At 37.8% G+C, this 22361-nt stretch overlaps 1 protein-coding gene, 1 long non-coding RNA gene and 1 pseudogene across 3 annotated transcripts; 2 read left to right on the top strand and 1 right to left on the bottom strand.

Moving 5' to 3' along the window:
• The first annotated feature begins 926 nt into the window (after positions 1-926).
• Positions 927-2990, top strand: LOC143485709 (uncharacterized). Its single transcript, XM_076985242.1, has 4 exons — positions 927-1013; positions 1413-1622; positions 1712-1959; positions 2516-2990. The coding sequence occupies exons 1-4, from the start codon at positions 1004-1006 to the stop codon at positions 2621-2623; spliced, it is 576 nt and encodes a 191-aa protein (XP_076841357.1). The 5' UTR covers positions 927-1003; the 3' UTR covers positions 2624-2990.
• A 5900-nt stretch (positions 2991-8890) lies between these two features.
• LOC143485637 (uncharacterized) lies at positions 8891-10455 on the top strand. Of its 2 annotated transcripts, none has more exons than XR_013122964.1 (2): positions 8891-9052; positions 9647-10455. It is a non-coding gene; the product is annotated as an uncharacterized LOC143485637 (long non-coding RNA). The 2 variants fall into 2 exon arrangements; XR_013122965.1 differs by having other exon boundaries at positions 9613-10455.
• Positions 10456-12842: 2387 nt separating this feature from the next.
• Positions 12843-16758, bottom strand: LOC143485626 (uncharacterized; annotated as a pseudogene).
• Between the last annotated feature and the right edge of the window lie 5603 nt (positions 16759-22361).

The raw sequence follows: 22361 nt of genomic DNA, 5'->3' as shown, positions 1-22361 counted from the left end.
CTTCAAAGAAGCAGCCGTACTTGTGCGACAGTACCTGCACTCATTCTCTAATGGTATTTCGTCGAGCCAAGTGAACTCGTACGCCTGAAATCCTGAACAAAGTACATTTCATGAAAGACATATAGCTTAGACATACTAGTAATATATTCTATTAATAAACAGACTATTTAAGTGGTAGTTAGGCTATCATATACGGTACACTACGGATGTTTCTATAGGCCTATAATTTGCTTTAGCCTGATTTGGACCTCATCATTTTATAAATCATTCACAGAATAGAGCCCACAAGATATTTGTGTAATAATAATAATAATAATAATAATAATAATAATAATAAATAATAATAATTGTAAAAACATTTACCTGCTATGGTTCAGCCTGTGACGGTAACTGTTCCAAGCAGTACCAGAAGTTTATTCAATGGTTAAGAAATCAGTTTTTTTTGAGGCAATGTGTTACCCCAAATGTTTGGGTTCATTGAAAATATTCGGGTTTACAGTATACAGTACTCTGTAACCAGAAGACATAACAAAGTGAACAGGCTGGAACTGGGCTTGCACAACAGTTAACGTTAATGCACAAAAACCGTGCTAGACCAAACACTGGGCTACATTTATTGACCAGCAAAGTAAAACAAAATACACTGTTACATGATGTAAATACACCGGGAAATCAACGCTTACAACTAAAAGAGATGAAGGTGAAAGCGATAATGAAGGACGGACAACTAAGTGGCGTAACTCAAAACAACTATTTAAATAATAGTTTTCTGATAGACAGAAAACTATCTATCAAGAAAAAAAAAAACAAAGACATGAGACAAGAAGCCACGGAAACACAGAAGCTGCGAAGCTGGAAGCATGACCATCGCACTCAGCTTCTATTTCCAGTAAATGCGCAGCTGCAGAGAGAAAGTGAAAGTGAATGCGTCATTGCAGAAGGAAAGCGTTTTTCTTGGACTGGGATTTGGGCTGCACACTAAACCTTTAGATTTGGTGTCAAAATGACTCGAGGTATGAGAATAAGATCATAATTACACATAAACAGAACCAAATGTTACAACACATTTGGTGTTTATGTATTTATTAACATAAATTTAAAATTAATTGTAAACTACCAATTTATTTAATGCTTTTACAAAGTAGGATATATGCATTTGAAACCTGTAAATATGTGTTGATATTGTCTCATTTCATTTAACTGTTCATGTTTAGTGCCTGTTTAGTTCTGTTCATGTTTGGTGCCCGTATTCTCTGAATGAGACATAAGACTTGACTGTAAATTACACATTATTATGAATAAAGGCATGTATGAGATTAGTTTAATAATTGAAAACTTGTAAATATGTGTGATGGTTTGTGTGTTTAAGCTATCTTTACTTAATTTTAGTGTTCCTTTCTGCTCATGTTTAGTGCTTCCACCATTTACATCACTGATCAGAATCTTTGTCATGGTAATTGGGAATACCATGAATTCCCATGAGACCTTTGTGGAGCATCTCAAACCATCTTCAAACCTCACAGAAGTTAACTCAGAGGAGCAATGTGATATCATTATGGCATTTGTCTCTATTGTGTCTCGAGCTGGAACTGACATTGAAGCTGCTCTTCTGAAGATTCATGGTAAATACACAGCAGATATAACCTCAATAATCAGCAGATAAAACTGTAACTCAGGTTGAACATGTTTTTTTTCTGTCTCACCCTCCCAGCCACTCGACCGGTTGTTTTAGTTGCACTCCATCACACCTTTGATGAGTATTACGTTGCTCCAGACAGCAGACTCTGTGTTAGGAACAGGTCTGATGTGTTTGCTGTGGACTGCCTCCATCATGAAGACCAAGGACTTCTGAGATGTTTGCGCAATGATGAGGCACTTAGGGCTGTAAAGCAGCATCTGAGAGATCTGTTTCCCAAAGAACAAAGGGTAGATGTGTGCTGTCCTTCCACCTGTATTGAGGTTCGTAAAATCCAACCTAGAGTTGAAGCGTTATCTGATTCACGTAGTTCAGTGACTCAACGTTACGGACCCAAATGACACAAAAGAAGGAGGTACAACAGAATAACACCTCCTGGTAGAGAGCGATCATATTAATAGTCACACTGACCTTCTTTATCATAATAAAGAAGGTCAGTGTTAAATCATAAGTAATTGAACCTCCCTCTTTGAAGTCTTTATTCATTAAAATAGGCATGGCCATACAATGTTCCTGAGGTACTGTCCCTGTCCTCACACTTGTACTGAGGTTGGTAAAATATAATCTAGGGTAGAAGCATAATCTGGTTGCCAAATAATTCCATATTCAGTGACTCAACATTACAAACTCAAACAGCAGTTCAAACACATGACTAATGTGAGAGACTATTGAAAAATAAATATATGTCTCTGGGTTGCAGATTTCATGAGTCACATAAACCGTAGCCTATTTTAAAGTTCAAAAGCTTGTGGTAGAAAAAAATATCTGTGACAAACTTTTAACTGAGTTACATAATCTAATCTGAGTGTCTTTCTACAGGTGATGCGAAGCGTTAATTCCTACAGATGTGCAATAATAACTGCAGTAATCATCATCATCATCATCATCGTTATCACTTTGATCATTGTCCTCTGTAACACATTGTAGAACCTCCCTCCTTGATTTAATGGTAATTTGTCAAATTCATCTTAGTGATATCAAAATAGCCATGCAATACAATGCACAGTAAGTTTGATTATCTCATAATTATGAAATACAGTTTTGTCTTTTAATATTATAATGTAAACATAATCTAAATGTGGCTATATCTACCATCTGAATTTATTATTTCTCCTAAAGCTTAAGTGGATTATACTATGTAATATCACATTTAATAGCATTTGAACAGGAGCATGTTTAGATACTTTAGATTACAAAGACTTTGAACTACTACCAGTTACCATGTTAGTCTGTTAGTATGACCATTACTTTGGTCAATTCTTTTCCTAAATCAAATAAAAATATTAAAAAATCATTTTAAAATTGCTTTTCTCCATTTGTTATAAGGTGTTGTTAATAGGACAGACCGGCAGCTTTGTCATTTATGGTGAGTGTTTTTCCGCCATTGCTACAGTAAAGTTCTTGAAGCAGCTCACTGATTGTGCTGGACTCAGTTAAAGCAAGCAGGTGCACAAACAGTGACTGATACTCATTAGACATGGCTCTGATTAGTTTTGATTCAGGTGTGGATTTGTGTATATGGCCTTAGGAGGACTAGTCAGAACCAGAAGAGTCATGTTTTTATTAGTGATTTGTCTCATATGTCACGGTCACAGCTCCGGACCCTTCCCTGTGGGCGTGCCGTTATGTCGTCTGCGTGTCGTTATGTCCATATTTGTAGTTTCGTGGGTGTGGGTCGTTTGTGAGCGTGTTCTTTGTCGCACCTGTGCCTTGTCTCGAGATCACGAGGGTCTGTGTTAATCACCTATTTAATGTGCGTTCGCGCAATGTCTTGTGCTCGTCTTTGTCTAAAGTTTCGTGCCTGTGTGAGAGGTGTGTTGTCTGTTTGCACTCCGCACGGAGCTTCACGTGTTTGTTTGTTGCTAATAAACGTTGTTGTGTGCACTACTCGACGCTCGTCGTGCCTCCTCCGTCCAGCGTCACATCATATAGAACTACCAGGACATATTTAGCAAATATTATTAAAAGGTTACATTTATACAAAGTAGCTACTGCTGCTTTAAATATATCACTTTGATATTTCTCTCCAATTTCTTCCAGCATTTCTTCATAAATGCTTAGTTCTTTGCTTACCCATCTATGTGTTACCAGGCAGGAAGAGCCATCTCCATGGAGAAGGTTCTGTAGACGATTCCCAAAGGAACAGATTTGAAAAACCATAAGAGACATTGCAAAAAAAGATGACAAGGGGCAGTGTACAAGGGGCAGTAGTAAACTAATAAGAAACATAGAGATGGTGTAGTGTACAAGGGGCAGCAGTAAACTAATAAGAAACATAGAGATGGTGTAATGTACAAGGGGCAGTAGTAAACTAACAAGAAACATAGAGATGGTGTAGTGTACAAGGGGCAGCAGTAAACTAATAAGAAACATAGAGATGGTGTAGTGTACAAGGGGCAGTAGTAAACTAATAAGAAACATAGAGATGGTGTAGTGTACAAGGGGCAGCAGTAAACTAATAAGAAACATAGAGATGGTGTAGTGTACAAGGGGCAGTAGTAAACTAATAAGAAACATAGAGATGGTGTAATGTACAAGGGGCAGTAGTAGACTAATAAGAAACATAGAGATGGTGTAGTGTACAAGGGGCAGCAGTAAACTAACAAGAAATAGTGTAGTGTACAAGGGGCAGTAGTACACTGTAATCCCTTCATAGCTGAGTTGGTTCATAGCTGAAAAAACTGTTTGGCAAAACATGTTTTATTTCATCGATATGTGAGCGTAGTGATGTGAACTCAGATTGCAATGTCAACCTGTGATATAAAATTTATCTGTATATTTCAAAGAAGAAGACAAGAAATCTGATTAGTATTGTTGTACATGTATGGAAATTATACGCTACAGACATGGTTATGGTTGTTGACTATCTTGTTAGAAGTACCTGCTCTTCAAGATGATGTCTTTAACACTAGAAGTGCCAAGCGCCGTCATCGCCTACACTTCAAGACTGTGATTCTCTTTTCTGCCAGCGGGTGTCACAAAGATTCGTATGTCATTTAATATTTAGTATAACTAAATAAAGATCAATAGTTTTCAAAACTAAATTAATCACAAAGTTCAAACTGATTATGTGTAAAGAAAAAACGGAATTCATCCGTTGAACGAAAGTGAAAGTCTTTCACTTTCCAAAGTCTTAAAATATATCTTAAAATATATACTTTATTTATTCATATTTAGAGATGCATGAATACCGATACTGGTATCGGGTACTTGCCCGATACCATGTCCATTTACCCGTAGGCTACTCGTAATTGCAAACGAGGCTCCGATACCAACATCCGATACCTTGTTTCCAGTGGACGTAAACCACGTTATGCTAAAGAGCAGACAACTCAACATGTCCGTATTTCACGTCCTGTCCCGAGTTTTTTAAGTGAGGAAATGTCCTGTTTTTTAAATTACCTTCATTGGACCATTAAAATTTTAATGTACAGGCACTAGGGCACTGCGCACTGCGCTGCGTGTGACGTAATCCCTGAGCTAGGTTTGACGCGTCGCGACCGGCGCAAGGGTCCGCGCACCGAAAATGATGTAATCGCGCGGTGGCTCCGCGGTGGTCTGTTAAATTTATCTTTTAAATAACTTCAAAGTAAAGGGTCCATAACTGAAAAAACTCACTGCTACTAATAAAAGTAAGTGTAAAACATTTAAAAAATCATGCAGTGCAATACTAAAAACCAATTCAAACTCTGTGAGTGTACACAGTAGTAATATATGATTAAGTTGAACCAAAGTTTGCTATAAATTGATTGTTGGCGTCAGCAGGAGGAGTTCACTGCTAACAGAACACGGCATCAACCAACACTGCAGCAAACGCTAGCTAGACCAGAGAAAATGTAAAAATACTGAAAAATTAATTTTGTGTTGACATGGTGATTAGTGATTGTGTAGGTAAAAATGTTCATGTTCAAATAAATTATATTTTTATGTTGGTTTTGTATTGATTTCATTGCACTATTTTACATTAATAACTATTACATAAATCTCCTGACTGCTTAATTCAATGTAAGTATTGGTATCGGTATTGGCAAGTACAAAAATAGACATACTTGTACTCGTACTCAGTTGGAAAAAAATTGTATTTATGTATCCCTATTCATATTATTTAACAGTGCAGCCATGAATTTCCATTGGAGGTAGGGGGGGTGGGTATTTTCCTAAAGTCAAAGATCATATCCACTGTTTTTTGTGTGTTTAGCTCCAAGTTGTTGTCGCCACACCATGACACGAGCCGTGGCATTTCCTCTCGGAACATGGACTCATTGTTGTTTGAGACTAGGCCAATCAGGGTAGTGTCGTCTGCAAACTTAATCACTTTAAAAAAGTCACTGTTGGAAACTGTCGTTGGTGTAGAGAGAGTAGAGCAGGGGGGAAAGCACACAACCTTCATGAGCGCCTGTGCTGAGGTAGAGAGGGTCAGACGTGTGGTCACCCATCTTGACATACTGTTTCCTGTTGGACAGGAAGTTATGAATCCAGTAGCATACAGATGGGGGGATGCTCAGCTGCCATAGTTTGTCCAGTAAGAGGTCCGGGATGATCATGTTGAAAGCAGAGCTGAAGTCTACAAACAGCACACAGATGGTGAAATGAAAGTATGTTATATGATCTACATATACTAGAACGTTGGCCAACTTGCAAACAACTTGATTTTTTAGATTAGATATTGACACGAAGAGTCAAGTATGAGACGGCCAGGATGAGAATCGGCACCTCTAAAACTGAGACCATGGTACTCAGTCAGTCAAAGGTGGTGTGACTAGTGATGGACAAATGACACAGAGGCTTGGGAACGTGTGTCACTCTTCCTGAAAAGAAGTGTTTCAAAACGCTGGGACGGAGCTTGTATAGAAACACCTGTGTCACATGACAAGGCATCATATTTCACCCTTATTGAGCAGGAAATATTAATGTCTGCATATGCAGAGTATGAAATCATATTCAGACATAAAAGCAATTCAGCTGCAGCAAAGCAAAGGGAGTCAGCTTGGGCAAAAATAGCTAACCGAGTCAATGCACGAGTTAAAAATAAAAAACTCACCATACACTTAGTGAAAAAACTTGGGAAAATATTTTAATTGTTTAAATTAATTGTTTAATTATTAAGCATTTTTTGTCTTGATTTGTACACTTAAAAAAATTACCTAGGTGTAGTGATGGACAAATGTGGCCTTATGAAGCTTTGAGGCTTTCCTTAGAATTGTGTCAGAAATGATTCGAAGCATCAAGGCTTCAGTATATGTAATAACAGTGACACCTGGTGGTAATCTGAAGCCATAGCAGCCGCTCAAGCACCGGACCTCACTGTAACACTATGACGTCTTCAAATACCATTTCAACAATAAAGGTTTTAAAAATAGTGTGGTTTGTTTTTCATCACAATACATTACAGAAAAGTAAAATATAAGCACTCCCACAGAAATATAATAAATGGAGTTTCTATGAGTAACACAAAAGATTTAGGAAAGATTTGTATTGAGAAATAAAACAGTTGTCAATTTCAGTCTACTCCTTTTTTGGCTGACTAGTTTTTCATCTTTAGAAAAAAATATGTTCACATAGTACAGACTATGCTGGTATTCACAAATATTTTGTAGAAAGTTTTCACAAGTTTGGATACAAGGTCTTTCGTGCAGCCCAATATTTTAGTGGGTCCAGTTCTCGAGCCAGATGTGGCTCTTTCAAATACAACCCCTGGCAAAAAGTATGGAATCACCAGTCTGTGATAAGCACTCAGACATCTTATTCTGTAGAACAAACTTGGATAAAAAAACATGCTACAATAATAAGATCATTCCAAAGTGCAACTTGTTGGCTTTCAAAAACATTAAAAGAAAGAAAAAAAATTGAGGAAACAAAGTAAATTGTTTATTTTATTGAGCAAGCACAGGGAAAAAAATATGGAATCCTAAAAAACAGATAAACAAAAGAACATTCAAAATACATCACTAGTATTTAGTTGCACTACCAGCTTTGCAGGTCGCAGCCTTCTTGGGGAACTTCATCCAGCAGCCCTCCAAGGTGTCATGACTGCAAGTGTTTTTAACTGAAGACTAACGAGCAGATCTAATCTGAGGCAGGTGTCCATTTAGGGAAAAGAAATGGACTGTGTGTGTCCTTATTTTCTACCTCCAATTTCAGGGTGATTTCATACTGAGTGATTTCATACTTTTTTCCTTAGAATTTAGTGATTCCATATTTTTTTTCCTATGCTTGCTCAATAAAAGTAACACTTTCCACAATGTTTTTTTCTTTCTTTTAGTGTTTCTGAAAGCCAGTTCTGAAAGATGCACTTTGGAATGATCTTATTATTGTATCATGATTTTGATCCAAGTTTGTTCTACAGAATAAGATGTCTGAGTGCTTATCACAGACTGGTGATTCCATACTTTTTGCCAGGGGTTGTATTGGAAAGACAGAAAACGAGCCAATGAATGACAAAAATACATTATTGTGAAGCAGTATCAACAGTAATCTTAACATGTAATACCTGTGGATCTCAACAGTGGCACTGGCAGATGCACTCCAAGTATGTTGGCTGAGACTGAACATGATTGTCCAACAAAGCCCACAAGTTCTGCGATGGTCCTGCTTCAGATGCATTTGTCTCGGGCATTTCCTCTCCTCCTTGGGGGAGTTGAGGGAGTTTTTCACAATCTAATTCAGCATATGGGTGAAACAATGAATATGTTGCAAGGTCAGCAGGTTGATGCTTGGAACAATGTTGTGGGCCCCATCTGTAACCACGACACAGACCTTTTCCCTGCTCCCACACTCAGCCATCACATTTGCAACAACCTCAGTGATATGAGCTGCTGAATGGCTCTTTGGGAAACACTGTACCCCTAAGAGTACAGTTGCCAGATCCAAGTTCTCGGTGACATAATGGCATGTTATTCCAAGGTAGGCGTCCAAGTTAATGGAGGTCCACATATCTGCCGTCAAGCTGACAGCTGAAACACTTTTTACTTTCTTTGCCTGTGGTGTATCTGGCATCCACCATTGCCTTAACAGCTTTGTGGCTTGGAATGGTGTAGGATGGGTCAAGGATTTGGTTAAAATTCCTAAACCCTTCATCCTCAATCATTGAGAAAGGCTGGCCATCCTTGATCATCATGTCCACCAAGGCCTCATCCAATCTGTGTTTTCTGGACACTGTGTAGGAGAAACATGAGAGTAAGTTTCTACCAGAGCCCTATAGAGAGAGAGTCGCGTCAACTCCGTTCACTCCAATGGACCAGTTTTTTACAGCAATGGCGGATCGTGGAGCCTGTCAATAGTTCCCGGAAGTTAGCAGCAAATACGAGCAGCGCAGTCAAACTGGAGCAGTGGACCATCTGTGATACACTTTTACAGGTTAGTACGCCTAAAAAATCAGATTGTGTATTATAAGGACATCAGAATCAAATTAGCATGTGCATTAAAATGTGAATTAAAGCATTTTAGTGAATTATCCACCTCTTAATAAGCAGATTTAGGGAACTAAATCTATGCTAAGACAACGCGAATACGGTTAGCGAGATTTCACATTAACGACCGACAGCCTATTAATTGTAAATTCCTCTCTTAATGTCATTTCACCTAAACGCGATGTTTTTGCGCGGTAGCTAGTATTGGTTAAATATAACATTTGAGTGTGATTGTAGAGTGTGTTGGGTAGAGGAGGTGAAATGAGGATATCCATTTTGGAGTACCAGCTAACGTTTTATTTCCTTTTATTTTATTTATTTATCCTTATTTTTTATTTTCCTTTTTATTTCATTTTATTTTATTAACGTATTTCCTCAGTTTTTGAAACTGCTGGATATAAAAGACGTATACTATTTAGTGTGATTAAGTTTTAAATATTCTATCACTTAAAGAAATAATATAATTATTAGGAGTTCATACTTATTATACTTGTGTCAACACTATAGCTGTGATCAGCAGCTATGGGCCCTGTCTTTACAGGTCCAGTGGTGCGTCGTATTGCAGGGGGCTTCCTCTTTCTGAGTGCGGGGCGATGCACAAAAATGGTGGGAACAGCATCTGCTCTCAGTCTAGTCTTGCCCTGTTTGGTTTTGATGAACTGGTCTGCCTCAAAATGTGCCTGCAGAGTGATGTGAGTTTACTCCTCACACATGACAACTCAGTTTTTTCTACCCATATACATATCCCATAGTGGGTGAATACACAGTATTAGAGAACACTTACTGGATACGTATACACTCATTACACGTGTAAAAAACAACCAAGGATGTGCAACAAGTTCAAATTCATATCACATCAATACTCATAATAATCATTTTCTCCTGTCTTTTTCTCCTCTCTCTCTTTAAGCCAAAGAACCATAGGGGATTCAATGGAGCCTGCAACTAGATAGCACCCTCACCCTGCACCCGAGTCTGTCTGGAGTCTTTGATTTTTTTTGTTCACTATTCTGTATTTTAATAAATCAGGCATTAAGCTTTCCAATAGTGTGTTTATTGTGAAAAGTGCAAATGCAGTGTTTGATGATTACCTCACATATATATTTGCTGTTGTAATCTTTAGTGAGGGTAAGATTGCTCCTGCTTAGTTGAGACAACCATTTTTTTCTCCTCTCAGTATCAGTGGGGAAACCATACATTTTTGCTCGATTGGAGCATCCCCATGCAACACAGCAAACCATGGTGGACACTACACAACACGGAGGAAAGGACACAGAAAAACTGCTTGACATGATATTCATATTTGAGATTATTAGAGATTTATTTAATGAATTAATTGCTGTAAATAAGTGTGTATTAAAAAGACAAGATATATATATATATATATATAATTTATCAATGTATTTTAATGTCATATACTGTCTGGATGTAAATGTAATGTGTTTTAATGTACCCTTTAAAGCATATTTCTGCACAATGAAGTCAAAGAATTTTCCTTCTGTCAGAAAATGTACATTAGTCATTTAGATTACTTAGGTCACCAATACCTATCTACATATCTAATCTGAATTTCTCACCCCTTCCTGTCCCTCTAAATATATAAATGAACGTAATATATAACAATTATAAAACAATCAAAGCATTAAACAGCAATGTGCTCTAAAATTAGCCTAAAGTTGGTCGTTATATGTTCACAATAGTCCTCAAATCGCAGTTCTGTCTCTGTGTTTATGCGCTCAAATTGAACTTCCTGGAACTATCTGAAGCCTCCGTGAATCACGTGACCATCAAGCGTTTTGAACTTCCGTTGTCGCGACTCTCTCTCTATACGGCTCTGGTTTCTACATAGAGTATATAGCAACACAGCCATTTTATATATTAAATATACACATACTTATCAGTTTACCATCAGGACTTACAGAATTTGTAGTGGCATGTGTTTGCTCGCCATCAAGTGTCTCAACATGGATGACATGTTGTTGTATGACAACTCTTGTGTACAAAGCAAACACAGTACCTATAATAATAGAAATAATGTGACAATGCATACTGTCTTTATTTATGCATTTTTCAGGCTATTCAAAGCTTTGCAAGTAGTAGTTGTAGTAATAGTATTATTTCTGACACTTGAATTAATTGTACAATTCAAAATTTGAAACATACGGTACAACCCAACATTGCTAAGTTATAATGGTGCATATTAAATAGTGTTCAGCGCCAAAACTACTCATCTGCTGTTTAACTCTGAGCCAATGAAATGCACTGAATCCCTTCAAAACGCAATCGACCAGTGAACTGCGGACCGAAGCAGTAATGACGTCTGAAGCATTGCTTCAGCTCTCCGTTCAGGAAGAGTGACCCAAGCTCCGAAGTGTTGGTATCGTGGCTGGTGACACCAGCTAACGCTAGTGAGGTAACTAACTATTATTTAACGTATAGCTAGTTCCATTAGTCATCCTACGGAGTGGTAAAACAGTCTATATTATTATGATATATATTATAATATTACAAATGATACTGACAGCTTTAGTTAACAATATCTAGCTAGGTTAAGCTGGGCGTACACTGTGCGATGTTTGGCCCATTTTCAGCCGATTTTTTACATTTTTGCGATCGGGCCGAGTTTTGGCTCAATCGCGTGTCGTGCATCGTGTAGTTTACACAGGTAAACGAGGAGCGATTCACACCTCACGACCAACTCCCGATCAGAAATCGCAGCGACGCAAGAATATCAAACATGTTTGAAATTCAAATCGCTCCTCGTGAGAGTATCGCACTGTTGAAGCAGCTCCAGGAGCCGACTCTCCCTGTGAATTAGTTGTACAGTTTGAGCTGGAGCTGAGTACACTGTAAAAAATTTACCTGTAATATTACAGTAAAATACTGGCAGCAGGGTTTCCAGCTATTTACTGTAATTTTTACAGCTTCTGTACTGTATTTTAAATTACAGTTTCTTACTGTTGTATGAAAATACATTAAAATACCGTGAATTTCTGTAAATACGGTAAAATACTGGCAGCTGTGTTTCCAGCTCTATACTGTAATTTTTACAGCTTCTGTACTGTATTTTAAATTACAGTTTCTTACTGTTGTATAAAATACATTAAAATACCGTGAATTTCAGTAAATACAGTAAAATACTGGCAGCAGGGTTTCCAGCTCTTTACTGTAATTTTACAGTTTCTATACTATATTCTGAATTACAGATTTTTACCATTGTATTAACATACCATGAAATTGACTGTCATTTTAGTGTCTGTATACTGTATTCTGAATAAATAAAAATTTTCCCCATGACAGCTGTCCAATTTAAGTAATCTGTGAAATTACTTCACTGACATACAAATTAGATTTCTAAAAAATAAACTAAACTGACCAAAAATAAGTCCAGCATAAAAATGTTCAAGTATATTATTTATTAAACAAAATGATAACAATCACAACCTCAGAACAAATTCTGTGAATTCAAACTCAATTCAGTGAATTGTCTGAATAATCTGGCAATCGATCCCGTCTCATTTTCAAACTCAAAAAAAAAAAAAAAAACAATGATTAAAGGACTTATTTTTCTGGGAGAGGCCAGTAAAATTAAACTAAAATGTTCCTTTAAAAAATAAAATGTACTAATAATAAAATAAATTTAAAAACAAAACAAAATAAAATTAAACAGCCCAAAACTGGTACAATTTCCACTATCTGCACACATTACTAGTGAGTGTATTAGTGCGAGTGTGAAAAATTGCTTGCCTATATGAAGTCCCACTGAAAGTCCATGAGATTCTTTAGAAGTGTGGAGACACGAGGATTTACTGTGAGAGATTTCTTGTTCACAAGTCTACCGGTCCTCTTTGAGACCACCTTGCCCCGGCTAGTCTTTGAACCCCTCTCTGGATTTATCCCAACGAAGCGCCTGGAGAGACAACAGTATAAAAATAATAATTGGTTGGTGACTTTCAGAGTGATTTGGGAAATGAAGCACGCACAAATACAGATATAAGACACAAAATGTCTTACCTCTGAATGAACTCCAAAGTACAAGATGCCTCCTCCTGGTACTGCAAGTTGAACACGTAGTACATTGCAAACAAAGTTGCAAGCCCAGTCAAGAATGCAGGTAGGATGCCCTCACAAATGACATGACCCTCAAGACTAATCATCCAGCCTTGAATGACCTGGTCTGTTCCTTGCATAAAAAAAACATTGTTTTAACAATGACACATGTTATTAAAGCAAAGCAAAGCATCAGCACTCCTTGTGGATTTAGCCTGCTAAACAGTGAGTATGTGTGTGTGTGTGTTGGAGTGTGAGTTAGGGGTTACACAAAATAGTCAACTAGTTGATTTTACTGCTACTGGTCATGAGAATATGACACTAACAAAAAAGAAAGTCTTGAGAAGCGTGGTGTTTTCAGGGTCATACCTCCGGTTTGCTGAAGGTTAATGCAATCCAGGGCTCGTTGGAAAAGGGCATGCCATGCTCTACTTGACTAGTCTGGCTTCATTGTGAATTTTTTAGGTTGGAGTTTAAAAGTCAGTTAGGGTAAGTGAGTGTGTGAGAGTGAGTGAGTGAAGGTGAGAGTTAGTTAAGTGGATGAGTATGCGTGAGACTGAATATGAGTGAGAATGAGTGTGTGTGAGTGCAAGTGAGAGTAAGTTAAGTCAGAGATTGTGACTCTGAGTGAGTCTGACTGTGCAAAAGTTACTTGACGAAGTATTTTGCATTAAAAATATAATTTTTCTCCAATTACTTAATTTGACTAAAGTATTGATAACGTTGCTTTGCTGAATAAAAGTAATATGCAAAAGTCATACACAGATATACATACCAAGAAGTATCAGACGAGGACTTGCAGGGAGTGTTAGAGTCCTCTCAACATCTGCTGCAGTGGCACTGGTCTGAAGAAAATGAAGATTCATATCCTAAGTATAACACCGAGATTAAACACAAATTCTAACAAAAGAAAACAAAAAGTAAACTCACATCTGCATGAAAAATTAGCCCACTGGTATTCTCTTGAAAGTGTGTCATAAGTAGCTGTACAACACGGATTGGTTCCTCGACATCTTCAGTTTTCGAGAAGACAGCTTTTACATTTGCATCTTTAGATTTTGATTTAAAGTATTCTGTAATCGGTCCTCCACATTCTGCCATGGAAATCTCCAAAGCTCGCAACACATTAATCTCAGTGAGCATCTGAAAATGGCAGAAGATTGACTTCTGATTAAAGAGGTAAGGCCACTGGCTTCTCAAGTCTTGGACTGAAGGTGGTGGTGCTGTATTTAGATGCTGACGCAGAAGACAGAATGTAGTCTCCATTAGATTTTTACTTCAGATTTCTCTACTCCACCCATTCCCTCCTGACTATAAATCTCTTGTAATCTTTGACGTTTTGCCTCCACTGTTTCCTCTGTTTCTTCAGGCGGGAATTGAGGCTGAAATCTCACACAACCATAAGTGTCAGTCGGCCTCATCTTACCTCCAGTGTTTGATGCTGAGGCTCTATGGCGTATGTTACTCTCACGGTTCAGATTCTCAATACGTGTCTTGACTTGTATAAGCAGTGATGTATAACCTCCAGCCATTACTGAACCATCAGGAAACATGTCTGCAAAACTATTAGGATACTGCCTAATAATGTTTCTACAGACAGTGAGACACTGTGCTCGTGTAGGGCACAACTCAAACTTGCGCATCTCACTTACAAGAATTCTGACCATCTGACGGCGTTCTGGAGGTTTAGGTCTCTTACCAGAGGAAATTGCTGTTTGTATTTCTGGCGGCATTTTCTCCCATGGGACTTGAAATCTTTCAGGCCATGTCTTTGCAATGTGTAATGGTCTGGTATTTGGGCTTCTGCTGTCTGTTTCTGAAGACAGTGATGTGGAGGGTGAGCTTGACTCTACATATCCATGCGAAAGAAAAGAATCTGAATGCAGTGATGGATTAGAACATGCTGTTGGGCTGGAGAGTGGTGAATGGCTTGATATTACTTCCATATTCAAAGTGAGGGTCTCTGCCTCTGAAAGGCAACAAAATAAATAAAGGTAGAAGTTTAATTTACATTTAATTAAAATTTTCTTTACTACAAATATGTCATTAGATAAACAATAAGCAAAAAGACATAAATTATGTGGTTGTCAATCGTGGTTGAAGTAGTTTTTATAGTATATAGTTAAAAGTATTTTTGCTTGCTTGATCACACCCATTTAAAGTCAAACAGCATGTTAATATGGTAATTAGTTAAATAATTTGTGGTTCAAGCAGAGGAATCTCCAAAATGTGCAAGCCAGTGCATAGATGATAACTGTTTGGTGCTATATTCGAAGCCATTTTCAAAAGGTGGAACTACATAAAACACATTCCCCATCAATATGAAGAACCATTTTGTAATGCAAACAACAATTTAAGCATGAAATGTTCTACATAGAACCATTCATTTTATTACAGAACAATTCAGGAACCATCTTTGTAGTCAGTGTAGTCTAGAACAGAACTGAAAACCACTGATCCACCCTTATGATATATTAAGGTCTACATTACCCAATTTGAAGGCCTCTAGTAGTTTCCTGAGTTGAATTACTGGCAAGACTTCACAAATATCTTCTTGTTGTACATATCGTAGGTCGTCTTTATTTTCTACTCCACAATTCTGAAGTATAGAGATCAGCTGTCCACAAGTTTCTTCAGAAATATTGGGCAAAGCCTTGAGAATGATGGCCTTTATGTCTTCAATCAAGAGGGACATCTTTGTACAAGGACAGAAAGGTATGGTGAAGAATTAGTAATGGCATGCCCCACACCATGTACTCAGGCAAGGGGTAGTAATCTAGCAGATTCTTGTGGTTAACACAGCACATTTTCCCTAATGGTTTAAGACTATAAGCACCCATGTCAGGAAGACGCACAGCCTGATGCTCCTCTGTAATAAAATGTATTTCTAAACCCTCATGAATGAGAATTACTTTAATTTTTCCCACTACAAGGTCTTCTTGTTCACCAATCAAGATGTACATGTTCTTTTTGTATTTTGTGCCCTTCACTGTAACTTCATGTGCTATCTCAGTGTTGAGAGACTCAAAGTTGAGATGCGAAACTGCTTGTCTAATCTCATCATTATAGTCACCTAAAAAAAACTCTGCGCTTTTGACCACAGCAACATCTGCTGGAAAAAAATTTCCAGCATAAAGAAATGCCTGCAACAGCTGATGTCTCTCTGCTAGGGTTCCACAAAGATTTTTAAAGTTGTGCAATTTTCTGGCACATTGCTTAAAATATGTATGTTTGCTCTCAAATCTTAGAGTCCATAGACGTATGAGAGGCCCAAAGTGAATGATCAGCTCAGGATAATGACTAAGGTAATGATGCTTGGGTTTTAGTGGTTGAGTAGGAAAGGCTTGCCTTCGAGAATACAGATATTCCTCCATTAGAACTCCTAAATAGGCTACTTGACCAGTAAAAATAGCTGGTGCACATATGAGCTCAACAATCTCTCTTAGCTGCAAAATCAGCCTCCATATTTCACTCTCACTTGGATTACTGATTTTGTCTCCAATTAAGACTGGCAGCATCCTGAGTAAACACCAGTTTTGTGCAGCATGGCCAGATAGCTTTTCTCTCCCTGCACTAACCTCACTGGGTTTGTTGTTACCATCATTACCCAAGTACTTGAATTGATTTATCCGTTGATTCAGTTCCCTATATGTTAATTGCTTGTCCACTGTTACAAGATAACGAATGTATAATGACAAATCAGAAGATACAACCCCTTCAAAAAGGTCGTGACCAAGACATGGAGGTAACCCTGGCTGACAGACATGAAAATAGCTTAGTTGATTAAACACAGAATCAAATTTGACACCACCACTGGAACTCAAAGCTGCATCATCACTCAGAGACTGGAGGTGGTCTCTATGTAACTGCACTGTTCGCTTAACGCCTTTGAAAAGGGGATCTGCTTGAAAAGTTGCTCTGTCAATGGTACAATACCTACAGAAGTATTCACTCTTACTAAAATTTTCTATGAATCCTCCTATATTATGTGCACCTAGATTGTCCCCAACAATGGAACACAATATTCCCTTGCAAGCCTGTCCATCTGGAAAAGCAATGCCACCCATCTCTAGATCTTTAAGATCTTTTATCAAGGGACCCAAGACTTTCTCTTGACCAAAATGCTTGAAATCCTGCTCTCTGCAAAGTAGAACAAGCTGCAGTTGGTCAATGCTTGATCTATGATGTGGTGCAATATCTGCAAGAGTAGCATACACACAAAGTATTTTGTGTTTCTTCTTCCCAGATCCCAGAGGGTTGGCTACTTCTAAGGCATCCTGATATAGGATCAATCCAAATGAATTCTCTGCATGAAACAACACATTTTCTGACAAGTGTTTTCCATCCCAAACATCCTGAAGGATATCTTTAGCTTGGAATGATGTGGACACTTGTTTATGATGTTCCCTAATTGAGTCAATCTGAAATAGAGACTTGATAGTTTCTTTAATTGGAACATACTGTGCAAAACATTCTTTGCCTGCCTTATTCTGCCCCAGACAAATTGGAATTGGTTCAATGTAATTGAAATTATTTTTGAAAACTGTTTTCCTTCTCTGGTTAGTTTTCAGGGTGTGAGAATTGCATCTTCGAAAGAGATCTTCATTTTTTAATACATCAATAACGGCACTTATGTCTGCTTCATGAACCCCAAGTGTAGCCAGCCTCTCTTTCAGTTTGAAAAGTAAATGTGACTGGCTTATATCATGTATTTCTTGCAGATGTTCAACAATTGTTTGTATAGTGGTGGATGGAAGCAGACATTTGGCCTGAAGTTTTAGGTAAAACTGGGCTAGACATCTCAAGAACAGAGGTTCATCAATGATTTCTGGGCAGACCTCTTCAGTACTTTCCTCAAAATGAGGAGGAGCACCTATCTGCATATCAGACTGTTCTGCAACAAAGGAGCAGTCAGGGTTTACAATGGAGTTAACAAGGTTTTGTTCCCCATGATCTTTGTGCTTCCTAGATATGTGAGAAGTAAAGGTAGACACAACTGCAAACTTTGTTACACTGTTGAAATGGACAAGACACTTCTTTTCCCTCCCTAATGTGCGTTTTCAAATGAGCAAAAAAGCTCTTCAAATTTTCACACCTGATATCACATAAATCAACATGACAAGTCAAGTCTAATATGGCAAATGGCCTAGATGTAATTCCAGAGTTTCGTTTATGTCGATATGTGTGAGTTTTAAATGCTGAAAATTTTTGGAAGGTTCTTTTACAATCTGAAAAACCACACTTAAAGGCTATATTGGCTACATGCCTGTGAATTCGCATGTGCCGAACATGTGCAACAACCGTTCTAGCTTCATGTCCACAAACCTGGCAAATCATTTTAAAATTCGGATGTCATGCATCCAAATAAAAACTCCAAGAATGCTTTAGAAGTAGAAGACATGAATAATTACTACATTAATATTAGTTTGTGTCACTATTAGCAGCAATTAATTATGTGGGCTAACATTTAAGACCAACCTGTTCTACTTGTGCAATTAAAAAAAATTCTTTCAATGATTAATGACTCCCACAAGGCCAAACAAAAGCAATTTATCAAAGTGAGCAACCCTTCTGGTTGCACTTGCACTATCAAGCTACTAGGGAGCAAATAAAAATTCTCGCAATATGGTAAAAATTACCTTCCTAATAATAAACCACAGGCGAATAAATACAAAGGCAGCTTCAAATGACAGTTAAGCAATTAATGAAAAAAAAAAATTGTACTAACTAAGTTAACATATAGGCTAACATGTTGATTTAGGTTACTAAATAAATATTAGCTGTAGCGAACCAGACAGCTCTCACATTCAATGCAACTTAATGGTGTAGTACTGGTTTTCAGAGTTAGACATCTAATCTGTTAATCAATCTGAAAGTCCACAGAACAAAACACCACTTTGTTTGACTGAGGCAGCTTACCTTGTTAATGATACACCCGGGAAGAGTAATCCTCAGGGCTTTTTTACAACGGCAGCATCTGAATGTGGGCGGAGCTGAAGGCGGCTTTGAGAAAATACTGTTCTGTACCGTAAAATGATTTACTTCTTTTTAGCATACGGTAATACTGTAAATAACTATTTCATATTCACAGTATTACCGTATTTTACAAAAAACAGCATTTTACTGTTGTAATTTAGCTGTTTTTTTACAGTATTACTGTATTTTACAAAAAACAGCATTTTACTGTTGTAATTTAGCTGTTTTTTTACAGGAATTTTTTACAGTGTACACGATTTAAAATATCGTACAGTGTACGCCCAGCTTTAGCAAGCTGAGTAACGTCAGCTATTGATTGTTTGGTTTATATCAGTATCAATAAAGTTCATGACACACACCAAGTTATTAAGTGTTGTTGTTTATTCAGTGTCCAATAGTTGACAGCAAAGTGATGGTCAGAGCTGGATGCTACCAAGCAGAGCTAGATTTGTCAGGCTATTCAAAGTGTAACCCTCCTCAGGGTATGTACACGTCGCTCTAGGTTCGTAGGAGCTAAGAAGTGAAGCAATAACTCGCACACACACACAATTATGATTAACGGTATGATTTACTGTCACAAGCAGTAAGACAAAACATCATACAAAATTAAATCTAGGGCCCAATAACTAAGAAAATAAAGTGTCCTTTGATGTTGATTGTTCAATCCGGTAGGTATTTGAATTTGGGGTAATGAGAATGTCTAGTCAAGGAAAAGTCAGGTAAATAGTCAAAGTCAAGGGAGTTAAATGGGGTGCACTTTGCTCGCGTTGATTGGTAGATCCACGGTGGTGTCAGTGGAAAACACAGTCCAACACAGTCCTACCACAGATGGATGGAGTTTCCTGTATGCAAGTGTGGAGATTCGCATTCAAACTGGGAGGCTCGCCATCAAACAATCAAGGGACATCCAGATCAGGAATGATGGCTGAATCTTCAATTGTCTCCAATATCCAGGGGAAAGAAAAAGACCTGACCTGTGTGACAGGTTCATAGGACAGACTCTCGTATCAGGATCATTAAATACATCAAATTAGTCATTCAGATTTTTGTATAAAAAAGTGCAATTCTCAACTAGTATAATCAATAGTATCAAATAACAAGTATAATCAATAGTATAAAATAACAAGTAGCAAATGTGAACAATTTGCAACCACAGTTGAATAAATGTCATTACTTGCTCACATTTTAGCTAATGGAATTACCCACTCAATTCACATTAACCATTTTGGTAAACTGCATAACTCATCTTCGAAATAAAATAATTCTCTTATCACTGTGTTCTAACAAAGGCATTTAGCTTTTAAACTAAAATAGATTTTTATTTTTTTGTTCTAGCTATATGAATCAGCGTGAATAGCTATTTTACTGCCTTTCCACCGTGAATTTAAATGAAGCACCATGTTTCTACACAGTCGCTATCAACCTACTTTTGTAACACTGGAAAACGACATTTTTCAGTTCAACAATTTCCAAAGTATAGGCTACAACTATCCCAACGTAAACTTAGCATTTATAAAATAATTCAACCGTCATCAATTTGTATGAATGATAAGTATGATAATTAGCACCCGAATGAGAGTTAGCCTACCAAGAATTAGCGTTGTTCGTCGTAATTAGCACACTCAGCACTCGGTTAAACTCGTCTTCATCAGACCGTGCGCGGGAGAAAAGAGAAAGCGGCTCCGTGCCGGCCTGCTATATTGAGCGAATATTTTTCCCTCCGTATCCACCTCCCGGTCTTTCAAAATAAAAGTTCCCGGTTTCATAATAAAACCCATAGTGTATAAATGCAAAAAAATAATAACAATAATAATAAAATTCTGTTAATCCATACAAGGTGGGTTACAAAAGCTTTGCAAGTAGTAGTTGTAGTAATAGTATTATTTCTGACACTTGAATTAATTGTACAATTCAAAATTGTACAATCCACCAGTGAACTGCGGACCGAAGCAGTGATGACGTCTGAAGCATTGCTTCAGCTCTCCGGTCAGGAAGAGTGACCCAAGCTCCGAAGCGTCGGTATCGTTTGCCCATCACTACCTAGGTGAAATCCAAGTGGGATTAAACGCACATGGGAGCAAGTGAAGATGAAATATAAAAACATAGTCTAAGTGGTATGACTTGAACACAATTACCTAATATTCTTACTTTTATCAAGCTATGTTTGCCCTTCAGTTGATTATGGTTTTGTAGCTAATAGGAAAAAGGCTGAAGTAAGAAAAACAGGAGGGGGGGCACCACCTCCACCTTTTACCCAGGTAGAGGAGCTGGCACTTCCACAGAACAGTGGAAGGCCCATCACTCCTGGAATCACTGGAGGGAGCTCATCTGAGCCATTAACCCCCAGGACACACCTCCTTATGTTAAAGGCATGTTCATTACATTTAGTTCATAAACTGTGAACTGCATTGATCCTCTTTCACCTAGCACAGCATGCTCGTTGATTGCAAGAGAAAACATTACCAGTCTTGTCTTTATCCTTTTATTAAATGTATACAAAAATACAGAGCGCTCTGGAGAGAACACACACAAGCCTATCTACTCTACCCTGTAGCTCTGTGTGCAGGTCTCTGCCCGACACATTTTCCTCCTGTTCTATATAGTGTGGCCTGGGTATAAGCCCCCCCGTTTCTGTTGGACTTTCCCTAACGTAGCCTGTTAGACAAAGTCTGATTGTCTAAGACATTCACAATCCACTGAGCTCATCTTGTTTTTTCCCTAAATCTTACAATGACTTTTGCCAATTATGATTTTCACAGACTTAATAGTGGTTCCATACATAGGAGTTGCACGTAGATCACATACGTTAAACATACGGATGTTTCCTTACTAAGAGTGGGAGAGAGGCCTTCGCTTCCTGGTCCTGTCAAACTGATATACATTCTTATTCTTCTTCTTAAGCATCCTGTTCTTTTAGAAAACGACAGGCACTTGGAATATGGGACAGAGCATACAGGTCTTTTCTCAGACACACTTGATAATAAGCTATTTGATTAATACTATACTGTAAGCAAAACAAAGTGATTAATATTAGAAATTTGATTAATACTTTGTAAATCCCAACAATTTCCCCCTTTTTGATCTCTAAATAGATCAAACTTTAGTTTAATCCAAAACTACCTTCTCATCTTCTGACTCCAACAATGACATCATACCCCATCATCTTTGTGGTTCCTTCTTCTCAGTCTTACTGCTGATTAAGCTTCCCACTAAGCTTCTTATGCATTGGA

The sequence above is a fragment of the Brachyhypopomus gauderio genome, unplaced genomic scaffold, assembly GCF_052324685.1.
Source record: "Brachyhypopomus gauderio isolate BG-103 unplaced genomic scaffold, BGAUD_0.2 sc37, whole genome shotgun sequence".
NCBI classification, from domain to species: domain Eukaryota; kingdom Metazoa; phylum Chordata; class Actinopteri; order Gymnotiformes; family Hypopomidae; genus Brachyhypopomus; species Brachyhypopomus gauderio.
This window is presented reverse-complemented; position numbering and strand designations above follow the sequence as displayed.

Coding starts and splice junctions, on each gene's coding strand:
- LOC143485709 (XM_076985242.1), top strand. Junction 1,623..1,711: donor TGCTCTTCTGAAGATTCATG/GTAAATACACAG, acceptor TCACCCTCCCAG/CCACTCGACCGGTTGTTTTA. Junction 1,960..2,515: donor GTCCTTCCACCTGTATTGAG/GTTCGTAAAATC, acceptor GTCTTTCTACAG/GTGATGCGAAGCGTTAATTC.